The sequence below is a fragment of the Myodes glareolus genome, chromosome 9, assembly GCF_982192425.1.
Source record: "Myodes glareolus chromosome 9, mMyoGla1.1, whole genome shotgun sequence".
In the NCBI taxonomy this organism is placed as follows: Eukaryota; Metazoa; Chordata; class Mammalia; order Rodentia; family Cricetidae; genus Myodes; species Myodes glareolus.
This window is the reverse complement of record NC_142034.1, coordinates 21622740-21635081: the sequence shown is the minus strand read 5'-3', so window position 1 is coordinate 21635081 and position 12342 is coordinate 21622740. Positions and strand designations below refer to the sequence as shown.

At 53.1% G+C, this 12342-nt stretch overlaps 1 protein-coding gene across 4 annotated transcripts in view; it reads left to right on the top strand.

Moving 5' to 3' along the window:
* Positions 1-11421, top strand: part of Atp6v0a1 (ATPase H+ transporting V0 subunit a1) — a 57198-nt gene extending 45777 nt beyond the window's left edge. For all 4 annotated transcript variants that reach the window (XM_048450669.3, XM_048450668.3, XM_087909975.1 and 1 more), the window contains 3 exons: positions 2401-2518; positions 2982-3153; positions 9930-11421. In XM_048450669.3, coding sequence (XP_048306626.1) covers positions 2401-2518; positions 2982-3153; positions 9930-10023 — 384 coding nt within the window. In that variant the 3' untranslated portion in view covers positions 10024-11421. The remainder of the gene's footprint in view (positions 1-2400; positions 2519-2981; positions 3154-9929) is intronic.
* The last annotated feature ends 921 nt before the right edge of the window (positions 11422-12342 follow it).

The window sequence follows — 12342 nt, the reverse complement described above, 5'->3', positions numbered from 1 at the left end:
AGAGCAGGCAATGCTCTTAATCACTGAGCCATCTCTCCAGCCCCTCTCCTTTTTTAAAATTATAATTTATTTTTATTTTGTACACATTGATGTTTTTTCTGCATGTATGTCTGTGCGAGGGTGTTGGATCCTGGAGTTACAGACAGTTGTGAGCTGCCATGTGGGTGCTGGGAACTGAACCTGGGTCCTCTGGAAGAGCAGTCAGTGCTCTTAACCGCTGAGCCACCTCTCCAGCTCCGTGGTTCTCCTTTTTTTAATGAGAGAAAATTGGGTTGAATGTGAAAACACTGAAAGTGCTTTGCTTTCCCTGAGCTCGGGGATAAAGACCGGGTCTCCTTGAGCCCTGGGCTGTCTTCCCGGCAGTTCCTGCAGCCGGGGCGGGAAGGCTTCTTCAGCGCTGCTGGACCAGGGAGCTCTGGATAATATAACAAGGGCTCCTCGTTTTCAGAGTAAGAAGCTTATAGAAAAGTCCAGAAATTCACAGGATTAGGCAGAGGTGACTGGAAGTGAGGCGTTTCCCCAGGGTGACTTGCTGGAAGTGTCCCCTCTTCCTACTGACCGTACTCTCATGACTTTCCAGCCCAGCCCCTTCACACAGTGTAGAGACTATAGCATAAGACAGGCCCAGACATGAGGATGGGGGAGCTGGCAGAGCCTCAGGAGCTGGAGCTGGCGATTGATCCTATGTGGGGCTCGGAGGAGTAATATCAGAAAGAAAACTGTGACCTGGTCTGTGGTGGACATTCTGTTTCTCCTCCTGAGCCTTCTAGAATATACCAAGTTCAGAAAACTGCTCCTAAAGGGGACTCTGAAAACTTCTTCCAGACCCCGAGTTCTACCCAGTCCCCTTCCATGCAGTACTGAAGACTGAACCCCGGGCACGCTCAGCAAGTGCTCTCTGAGCTGCATCCCTGGCTCCCAGGCACACCTGTTTGGTTTCAGGTTTTTAGAGGCAGGGTCTCACTGTGATGTTCAGGCTGCCCTCGAGCTTATGATCCCCCCCACCTCAGCCTTCTCAGTGTGAGCCACCATGCCAGTGAGCTACCATGCCAGCCACGCCTACATTAATTTCCGATTAGCTCTTCATGTAGGAATCAGTGGACTTTTGACAAAGTTTCCCTAGGTGATGTTTTCAGAAGTCACGGAAGAAGGAAGATATCTCGGTCTCAAAATGCTGAAAAGAGTAAATAAGGAGGCTGTGGGACCCAGTGTGCAAGTAACTTCGTGCCTGCCTGTGCCATGTTCTAAGCAGAGGCGCTCCACTGTAAGGCATGTCAACTTGGCAAAATCTGAGTCACCTGTGAGACAAGCCTCTGGCCATGTCACTGCTGGGCTGACTGAAGTGGGAAGACACAGCTCAAAAGAAGGTGCCCCATTCCCTGCATGGGGCCCTGGACCGAGTGAAAGGCAGACAGCTCATGCATCCATTGCTCTCTGCGGCCTTGGCTTCCCCGACACAGTGACTGCACCCAGAACTGGGAGCCAGATAAACCTTTCTTCCCTCAGTTGCTTTTGTCGGGGTATTTAATCACAGCAGCAGGACTCAAAAATAGTAATAAGGCATGGTTCTTGACGCAGCATGCCACTGTGGAGATCAGATCCCGCCAGGGAGAGAAAAGTTTATTGAAAAGAGTCTCATTAAGATACACGCTGTAGGGGATGGAGAGATAGTTCAGTGGTTAAGAGACTGGCTGCTCTCCCAGAGGACCTGAGTTCGATTCCCAGCACCCACATGGAGGCTCAAAGACTCTTAACTCCTGTTCCAGAGGATCTAATGCCCTCTGCTGACCTTTGTGGGCATTGCACACACCTGGTACACACATCTGCATGCAGGGAAGACACTTAATACACATAAAATAAAAATAAATAAGTCTGGCCGATCAGTGGTGGTGCACACCTTTTATCCCAGCACTAGGAAGGCAGAGGCAAGAGGACCTTCTAAGTTCAAGGCCAGCATGGTCTACAAGAGTGAGTTCCAGGACAGCTATGAATACACAGAGGAATCCCCTGTCTATAAATAAATAAATAAGTCTTTTAAAGAGAACACATAAAATTAAAAAAAGAAAAGAAAAAGCTTTCCTGATGCAGTAGCACGCACTGCAAAGCCTGCACAAGGAGGCTAAGGAGGTGGGGTTCCAAGTTCAAGATCAGCCTGAAACTATATAGTGATGCTCTGTATAAAAAGGAAGATACAGTGTAGCATATTGAGGGGTTATTAGGGTGCCCTAGTTAGAAACCAGACCAGGAACGATTTGGGGGAGTCGACACTACTACCCAGCTACAGGTGAGATGTCAGCTATGAGAAGTGTAGTCGCCTGCCCCGACATGGGCTCCAGGGGAGTCAGCTCCTGCACACTCCCCTCCTAGCCTGATCTCCCCTCTGGTTTCCTCCCGTGCCAGTTTGACTTTGCGGACACCATGGTCCACCAGGCCATCCACACCATCGAGTACTGCCTGGGCTGCATCTCCAATACGGCCTCCTACCTGCGGCTCTGGGCCCTCAGCCTTGCACATGCACGTGAGTGTGTCCTCTCCAGTCCCCCACCCCAGGAACTCCTTAGATCAGTGGGGGCTTCCCCAGCATGGGAACTCATGAAACTTCTGGGATCAGTCCAGCTCCCCAGTCCAAGAATGAGCACAGATAAGGTGTATCCGCTCTTGTGCCTGCTAGCTGTTTGCAATGATGCTGCCCCAATGCAGGGACGCGGTTTTCAATGGGCGGTGGTGGCGCACGCCTTTAATCCCAGCACTTGGGAGGCAGGGGCAGGCAGATCTGTGAGTTTGAACCCAGCCTGTCTCTAGGACAACCAGGGCTATACAGAGAAACCCTGTCTTTAAAAATCAGAAAAAAAAAAAAAAGAAAGAAAAAGGAATACAGTTTTCAAGGAACTCTCCAGGTTAGCGGTGGCAGAGCGAAGAGCAAAGGTCTCATCCCTCCCCTTTGCTCAGTTCAACTGCGCCTCGTGTCTCCCCTTCTGCAGAGCTCTCCGAAGTACTGTGGACCATGGTGATCCACATAGGCCTGCATGTCCGGAGTCTGGCTGGGGGGTTTCTGCTGTTCTTCATCTTCACCGCCTTTGCCACCCTGACTGTGGCCATTCTGCTGATCATGGAGGGCCTCTCGGCCTTCCTCCACGCCCTGCGGTTACACTGGTGAGTGGCAATGGGTCATGGGTGGAGCTGGGTGGAGCAGGGAGTGGTCTCAGGGAGTGGGCAGTCTTCTCGCTTTAGCACCAGAAGTCTGTCCTCTAGGGAATGGAAGCTGGCCCTTCTCCAGCTCAGTTGAGGGGTAATGGGTTGCCCCAGTTAGGAGCCAGGACAGCAAGGATTTTTGAGGAAGTCGGTGCTGAAATCACTTTTCAAAGCCGACACCGCTACCCAGCCCCTCTACAGGTGAGATGCCAGCTATGAGAAGTGTAGTCGCCTGCCCTGGCGTGGGCTCTGGGGAGTCAGCTCCTGCACACTCCCCTCCTTTCCTGGCGCGGAGCCCTGGAAAAGGCCCAGGCAGCCCTGCTCATCTTCTTGTGGGCTCCAGGAAAGGCTCCCGCTCCTTGCTTTGTGTCCCCAGGTGCTTCTGACTGTGCTGGTAAAGCTGAAGGGGGTTCTGGGATCGGTCTTGTTTTGTTGTAGCTTGTTTTCTTTCTTTTTTCATTTGTTTTTATTTTTCGAGACAGAGTTTCTCTGTGTAGCTCTGGCAGTCCTGGAACTCGCTCTATAGACCAGGCTGGCCTTGAACTCACAGAGATCTGCCTGCCTCTGCTTCCCAAATGTTGGGATTAAAGGGGTGAGCACCACTACCTGGCTTGTTTTCTTTTTTTAAATAGGGTCTCACTCTATATCCTAAGCTGGGCTCAAGCTCACAATTCCCGTGCTTCACCTTCTCAAGTGTTAGGACACCCATGTACAGCTAGGAGCTTGTGTTTTGTGCGTGGCTAGAGCCCTGGGCTGGCCCCGACCAGGAATTGCTAGAGCACACTCTATCCCTACTTTGTCCCTTTACTGTGTCCCTGTGCCAATGCTGCTTTGGTAGGATGCTAAGGACATCAAAGCAGCTTTTCCAAAGGTGGTCTGGGGTGTGGAGGTGTGCCATGTTTGCTCTCCTTAATGTGCTATGTGACCCTTCATGGCTCTATATGAAAAAATGGCTCAGAGATAGGAGAGCTAGAGGCTGGGCTGTGACTGTGACCACAAATGAGGGCTGCCAGATTTAGCAAATAAGATTATAAGAGAAGTCTAGAGACATGCTCAGGGGGCTAAGGTGTTTGCCACCAAGCCTGATGACCTGAGTTCAGTTCCTTGAAACCACGTGGTGGAGGGGGAACCCACTTTTGCAAGTTGTCCTCTGATGTCCACACTTGTACGCACAGGTACACACACTCAAGATAAGCAACTGTGGCCAGGCGGCTGGTGGCGCATGCCTTTAATCCCAGCACTCGGGAGGCAGAGGCAGGTGGATCTCTGTGAGTTCGAGGCCAGCCTGGTCTACAGAGCTAGTTCCAGGACAGACTCCAAAGCTACGGAGAAACCCTGTCTAGGGGGAAAAAGATAAGCAACTATAGTTTACAAGTTCTTTAAAGCACAAGATGCTCAGTTAGGTAGAGTTTCAGATAAACTGTGAATAATTTTGTATGGATATTTCTCAAACGTGCCTGAAACACAACCACAGTGCAAGCAGAAGCCTGTCTTTCACTGGCAGCCTTGCCTCAGACTCCTCCCCTTAGGGCTCCATTTACTCCTTTCTGTTGCCATTCTCTTCAATGTAGGTCACTCCTGCCATCTCGGGAAGCTCTAGTTGGCCCTACACGAACACTCCCACCGCACACACTCACTGGCCCTGCCTCAGAAACCCCTGGATGAGGTGATAGGTGGTCGGTCTCTGGGCTCCTCAGGGGCTTTGTACAGCCCTGACCCTGAGGAGCCTCTTGTCTGTGTCCCTCATCTTTCTCTCCTGGCCCAATCACAAGTTTAAGAGTCTCCTGTTGGTTGTGCCAAGTTATGGGGGAGGCTCGAGGTGGTAGGGGTAGGCTGTGTCTGTGACCCTCCCTCCAGAGCTGCCTAGGAGGCCTGTGTTTCCTCAGAGTCAATAGCCACTGCTTTCTCTGAGCTGGCTCTCCTCTGGCTCCTCTGTGCCCAGTGGTTTGTTTACTTGAGCTGGGAGGTTGGGAGTGCTGCGTGCTTTCAGCTCGGCTTGGCATCCTCCCTCAGGTTATCAGCCAGCTCTCGCCAGCACACTTCCGCAGCCACTCCAGTGAGGGAATATCTGCGTAACCAGGCCCCGCTGGTGACTCACTTTTTCTTGCCCTCTTGGCCTCCATGCTTTCCTGTTCTCCTCTGTGTCTCCCGAGCTCAGGACTGGAGGGAAGAGTGAGTGCCCCTCCTTGATTCCAGCCCGTGTTGAGGCGGCTTGCCTCCCGTTCTGGGCCGATGAGGAGCAGTGGAGGTTGGGCCAGAACCATCAGGCAGGTCAGCAAGGCAGGAGTGCATGGTATGGGGCCCTCCTTGGGTCTCACTCCCATCAGGAGCTGAAGCAGTTTGGGAGGCCATGTTTTATTGCCAGGTGGATGCCTTCATCCTCAGGCTCCCCTGCGGCCTTCAGGTGACAGTGTCTCCCTCTGTTCTCCTAAAGCAACATGGGGAAGTGGAGAGGATGTGAGGCAGGCTTCTGAGACAGACTGACTCACTGGCAGGCAATCCTGAGCTCTCTCCTGTGGAGACAGAAGGCAGAGTTCCTGTGAGAACATGGGAAATAGCGTACACACCAGGTGTCTGTTACGCAGCCCTGACACACCGTAATAGGCAATGGCTGAAGGTAGGGCCCCTGTAGAGAGGCCCTGTGTGGCAGGCCCTGTGAACAGACTTTTCAGGCTGGATGGAGAATGGGAGACATAAAGGAGGTGTGTGCTGCCACCTGAATGCCCCCTAGGTATAGTCTGCAAGGAACAGGCTTAAGACAGAGATCTCGCTCTTATTTGTCTGTGTGGTAGTGTACATACTGAGTACAAGAGGAAAACAGAGGAAGCCTCATGCAACTTTCGGAATCCTGGCTTTGGAGGGCTGAGTGGTCCTTGACAAGGTTGAGGCTGGCACTACCCCTTGAAAGTTTAATTGGTGCTTGTGCGCCCTCTACTGGCCAAATGCAGAAATGCGCCAAGGGCTGCAGGTAGCTCGGTGTTGTGACTCTGGTGAGGGGTGGGGACTGTCCTTGCTACAGTGGCCCAGGGATAGTGCTGCTGTTTCTGGCACCAGACACAAGCATCTTCATGCCTCTCGCTTCATCCCTGGTGTTTCCCTGATATGTCAGTTCTGAGTTTCTTTGGGATTGAAAAGAAAAGCATTTAATTTGATTTTGATTTTATTTGATAACTAAACCACTAGTCTGGGAGTTGTGCAGGTCATAAGGCCAGTGACATTTGAGAACATAATTTCTGTCTCCTGGGTTGTGTGTCTTCCCACCTACCCTGCAAAGTGGGCTTGGTGTTAATGCCCACCATAATTAGACACAAAGCAGGGATCTTGCTGTAACTGGCCATCAGAATGAGGCGTAAAGGCTGCAGCCTGGGATGGGGATCCCTTATCTAGAGTCCTGTGTGTGTCCGTGCTCACACCTGTGTGCCCCCACGTGGGTCGATGGCTGAGGAGACAGATCTGGGAGCAGGCGGGAGGAATGCATTGATACTGGAATAAAAGTCCGGGGACGATAGTCCCAGGCTGACAGCATTGCCTGATACCCGAGCCCTCAGAGAGATGTCTTCATCCCCAAAGAGTAGAAAAGGCCCCACAACCCCTTCCTCCTTCAGCCAGCCCTGGAACATGGCGGGAGCACTCACATTCGCTCTGGCAGCCTCCCTGGCTTACTGGGTGGCCTTTGGCAGGAACTGGAGCTGGAAGGGGTGACAAGTCCAAGCCCGTCTGCACTCCTGAGACTCTGGGTGCTCGGTGCCCTTCAGAGGCTGAGCAAACAGCTGAAGAGCCCACAGGAGTCAGCACCTCTCACCCCACAAGGCGGCTTTGGTCTGTACTCTCTCAGGAAGCACACATTTCCCTGGGTGGGGCGGCCAGGGGGGATTGTTTTCCATCTCTGTACTGGGAGCTTGAGGTGAGAACTCTAGGGGTGAGAGGTCAAGTAGGACTGACCTCAGGATAAACCCAAGATGGTGTCTTCATGTATAAGACCCTGGCTTCCATTCTAAGCACTGTGAAAACAACAGAAATTTTAGAAGATCCAAGATGTTCCTGGTTAGAACTGCCCTGCACTCTAGCTGGTGAGAAGGGTTGCATTAGGTAGCATCAGGTGGCATCAGAAGGACCTTGTCTATCAGCCTGCGCACCGGAACTGCAGATGTGAGACAAGCAGATTGGTGACTATAACCATCTAAGCAAAACTTAGGCTCCATCCGTCCTGTTGGAAATTAGTCTGTCTGTGTGATTGGCCAGCCAGGGAGTCCTTTGGATTGCATCCTTAGAACTGGAGATGTGAGCTGGAACCCTGTGATGGCAGTCTTGGGCTACATGGTATAGAATAAAGGGCAGAGCTGTACGTCTTTTGTTTGGTTGTTCAGGAATACCCTTGATATACGTGAATAAATCCTAACCAACATGAACCCTCCCAAACCCAAGGGAAGGGAGCTAGAGCAGGAGCCTAACCACCCTCCCTGCTCCCCCCCACCCCCCAGCTCTGTGCCTGGAACTTGCAGAGAGACTTCTTAGAAGCTGGCACTGGGTGGAGGGTGAATCTGGGCCCTGGAATCCTGCAGCTAATGTGAGTTCCATTTTCCCTGGGAGGCCTAGGGGTCTGGGCCCTGCCCCTGCAGACTGTGAGGGTGGCAGAGAAAGTGCCATATGATCACTTCTTATGTGCGGCAAGTTCTTCCCACTTCTAACAGGTACAGCCCATAGCTCTGCCACTGTGTCCTCAAGCCGACACCCAGAACTGAAGGAGCCTCTGGGACTCGGTACCACTAGCCGCCCCCACCCATGGTTCTCTAATTGAGTGATAGAAGCCCTGCGTGTAGCTGAAGGGTGAACTGTGGAGCCAGATTCCTCTCCAGGCCTCGAAGATTCTGTCACCTGTCCCCTGGAGCCCACCACAGTCCCATCCCGCCCGTTCTTACAAGGGTCACAGGGTACCTCCTGGAAACTATGCTGCAGGGCAGCTTGGCTTCCTCTGAATCAAGCCTGCGTGTTCCTGCCCATATTTGGTGGTGGTTTGGTTGCTGGGCTGCCGGCCAGGGGAGTGTGCGGGAGGAAACAGTCAGGCAGCCCTGCTCCCGACTTCTTCCTGCCCCCTCTGAGCTGGAAAAGGGCCCCAAAGAGACCAGCAGGGATAGCCGCCGATCTGCCTGGGAAGGGAGTTAAGGCCCTGTTTTTCCTTTTAGCCTCCAGAGAAGAATTCTTTCTCAGATGTTTTTGCTTCCAGAAGAACGCCCCCCATCCCAAGCCTCCCCCTCTTTCCTGAGAGTTTCCTCTTCTGAGCTGACCGTTTTCAGCATTCACTCCCAAGTCTCCCTTCTTGGGGCGGGGCAGTCATGTTTACCCAGAAGGAGAAGTACTCCAGGGGGCTTCCCTTAGGGGTGGCTGAAGGGGTTCAGGGCTTTCTTCTTCCTTAACTTGCTGCTGCCACACTGTGCTGTCTGTGCTGTTACACGTTTAGCACAGACGCACCCAGTAGGACCAAGTGAGAATGATGTGAAGACAGAGACTTCTCCGGGCATCCTGTGCAGTGCTCTGCTGAGGACGGCCCTGGGCTCTGAAAGCCTCTCCTGAGGAGCTGGCAAGGTGGCCCGGTGGTGAAGGTGCTGCCACGCAAGCCTGGGAACCCACGGAAAAGTGGAAGAGGAAGACCGATTCCACAAAGTAGACCTCTGATCTCCCCCATAATACATTTTCAATGTTATTTTTAATTTAAAAAATAGCAGAGGTCAGTGAGGTGGCTCAGTGGGTAACAGGGCTTACCTCAAAAGTCCGTGACCCACCTGAGTTCAATTCCCAGAACCCACACAAGGGGTGTCTTAGTTAGGGTTTCTGTCGCTGTGATAAAACACCATGACCAAAGCAGCTTGCGGAGGAAAGGGTTTATGTGGCTCACCCTGTGCATCACCATTCATCACTGAAGGAAGTCAGGACAGGAACTCAAGCAAAGCAGAAACCTGAAGGCAGGAGCTGATGAGGAGGCCATGGAGGGGTACTGCTTGCTGGCTTGCTCCCCATGGCTGCTCAGCCTGCTCTCGCATAGAACACAAGACCACCGGCCCAGGGATGGCACTACCCACAACGAACTGGGCATCGATCATTAAGAAAATGCCCTATAGGCTTGCTGTAGCCCAATCTTATGGGCGCATTTTCTCATTTGAGATTCTCATCAGTCAAGTGAGAATCTAGCCTGTGTCGAGCTGACACAAAGCTGTCCAGCACAAGAGGAGGTGGAGTGAGAGAATCATCTCCAGAGTTGTCCTCTGGAGGGAAAGTAGCATAGACATCTGAAAAGGGTCGCCCTGGCCCAGGCGCCATGGCGGTCCCGGTAGTCCCAGCTATTGTGGAAACCGGAACGAGAGCATGGCTTGAGCCCAGGAGTTCAGGGCCAGCCCGGGCAGTATGGTGAAGCGCTCATCTTTATTATTTTTTTAAATATTTTTATCTATGTGTCTGAATGAGGGCGTGGAGGCTAGAAGAGGTGTCTCCAGGAGCTGGAGTTCCAGGCAGTTGTGAGCAGCCATGCGTATGCTGGGGACCGAATTCAGGTCCTCTGCAAGAACACCAAGTGCTCTTAACCACTGAGCCATTTAACCACCTTATTTGATTTACTCTTTGGACGGGGTCTCACTGTGATCGGCCTGTCTTGTCTCACGGTGCTGGGATGAAGCATGCACCACTACACTTAGCCCTATCTTATTTTCTCGGCGAAATGGTAACTTTACTCTTCTTCTTTCCAGGGTGGAATTCCAGAATAAATTCTACTCCGGGGCTGGTTTCAAGTTCCTCCCCTTCTCCTTTGAGCATATCCGAGAGGGGAAGTTTGATGAGTGAGTCCCCGGCAGGGCGCATGCCCAGAACAGTTCTCCCCCTTGCCTCCACAGGGATTGTCTGTGTTCCTTTTGCCTGTTGGTTGTGATCCCTGGAAACCAGGGCATTTGTGTTACCCCTGCGACCCCTGCCCCAGCTGTGAGTCCTTTAGATAGGTGCTGGCCTTCCCCGGGTCTCTCTACCCCAAGCCTTGTATGTGACATACAGATTTCCTAGTGAGAGTCGGATGGCTTTGCCTGATGCCCATCCACCCTCGGCACCAATCTTGGCCTCCTGGCCTCCAGACAGACAGCCCTAGTCTACTCCCTACTGGTGAGCCGACCTGATAGCCACATGGGGGCACAGGGCCCTCAGGATGGAAGGGGTCCCTCTTCAGGCCGGAGTGCTTGGTCACACCATGGAGGAGGATCAAAACAGGTTTGCTCCTAGTAGGGGACATGGTTTATGGAGCATATGTCCCAGGTAGCAGGGACAGTCAGGAAGATGCTCTTGTCAGCCTTTGCCCACCGCTCTCCGGTTAGTATCGATAGGGAATTCAGCTAGCCCCATATGGGCCGTGATGAGTAGCTTCTCCTTATCACCCCAAAGATCCCAGGATGACCAGCACCAGCCTCCTAAAGAGCTTCCTCTCCCAGCCCTGTTGGCCCAGCATAGCATCCCTGGGAAGGGGATGGTCTCACCGACTTGCATAGGGCTTCCCCGACCTGAGATTACCTTCTACCCAGTCTGCACGAAGGGGCCTCGCCCAACGCTCCATCCCAGGGCAGAGGTTAAAATTGGCGCTCTTCTGGTGCATCCCTGAGCCCTTCCTCCATCCTGATCATGATGTCCCGAGGCTGTGGTCAGTAAGGTTGGTTCTGCCGGCAGACCTGCCTTATCTGCCCACTGGTAGTCCCTTCCCCGCTCCCACACTGACCCCGCTTTCAGGAGTGATGTCCTGGGCAGGGAAGGTCAGTCTCCTTTTCAGTTAGTTAACTGGGGGTGACTGGTAGGCTGGCGGTGCAGGTGTGGTGCACAAGCGCTGTACAGACCTACCAAGCCCTCATCCCCACCTCCTGTCCTCCTGGCTGTGGATCTCAGACCCTTCTAATCATGTGCTGACCCAGCAGCCCCGGCTGCTCTCACCCATTCACTCACTGCCTTTGGGAGGTGACACTAAATCTGCAAGGCCCCTCTCCTCCCCCACTCTGGCACCCACAAGAGCTGCTCAGACACTCGCCCAGGCGGGGGCTGGCCCAACTGGAACCTTGTCCGGAACCCCCTCTCCTTTTGTGTCCAGTTTACACGAAGACCTTTGTTCTGTTCACAGTGAGGCCTGAGGCAGAGTTCTTTGTCAGGGACCCTCAAGGCCTTCTGTCAGACATTCCTGTACTGAATAAAGTGTGTTTGACTCTCACCAAAGCCGCCTGCCTCTGAGTACACAGCCCTTGCCTCTCCAGCCCCCCCCCCTCTTGAGCCCATCTGGTACCCACACCCTCTTCCTCCTGCCAGCCTTTCTGCTTCTCTTCCTGATCTGAGGCCACAGTTGCCATGGCCCTGGCTGGGCAGTTAGTTTGTGAAATTAGCGCCTTATCTCGAGTTTCCCAGGCGCCTTCCCACTCCTGGGAGCCAAGCTAGCCTTGCAGGACTCTGGCTTACTTTATCTCCCTTCCCTTCGCTGTGCGGCCCAACGGGAGAAGGGGGCCGGGTGTCTGCCCCCACCTTCTCCATGTGTGCGCTCCAGGGCTCCTTGGACGGGCTATTTTAAGCCCTGGTGCCTTTGGCCTTGGTGTAAGTAGAGGCTTGGCAGACTCTTAGGGTATCTGGAGAATGTGAGGTGCTGACGTAGGCAAGCCATGAGCCAAAGAAGCAGCAGGCTGCAGAGAGATGGCTGGGTGGGGAGGGGACCTCCCTTTTCTGAGACATACACATTCTTCCTCTGCCCCCCCCCACACACACACAGGGTTTGTGGCACAGGAATGTGACACCTGCTTCTCCTGAGGGGTGGGGAGAGGTTGGGACATCCTGTTCATTCCGTCTCTTTTGGGGGGTGGAGGGTTCGAGACAGGGTTTCTCTTTGTGTAACAAGTGGTTCTGGCTGTCCTGGAACTCACTCTGTAGACCAGGCTGGCCTCGGACTCACTGAGATCCGCCCGGCTTCATTCCATTTTCTTATCCCATTTTAGCCTAAACCCCTCTCCCAACCAACAGGGCACCCACCCTAGCAGTACTCCCCTACTCCAGAAGACTTTTCAAATAAAAGGCCCCGAGGGAACTCTCAACCTCTTGCTGTTACCCGCTCAAAACCGAGGCCTAACTAGAATAACAGAGTTGAGAACTCAG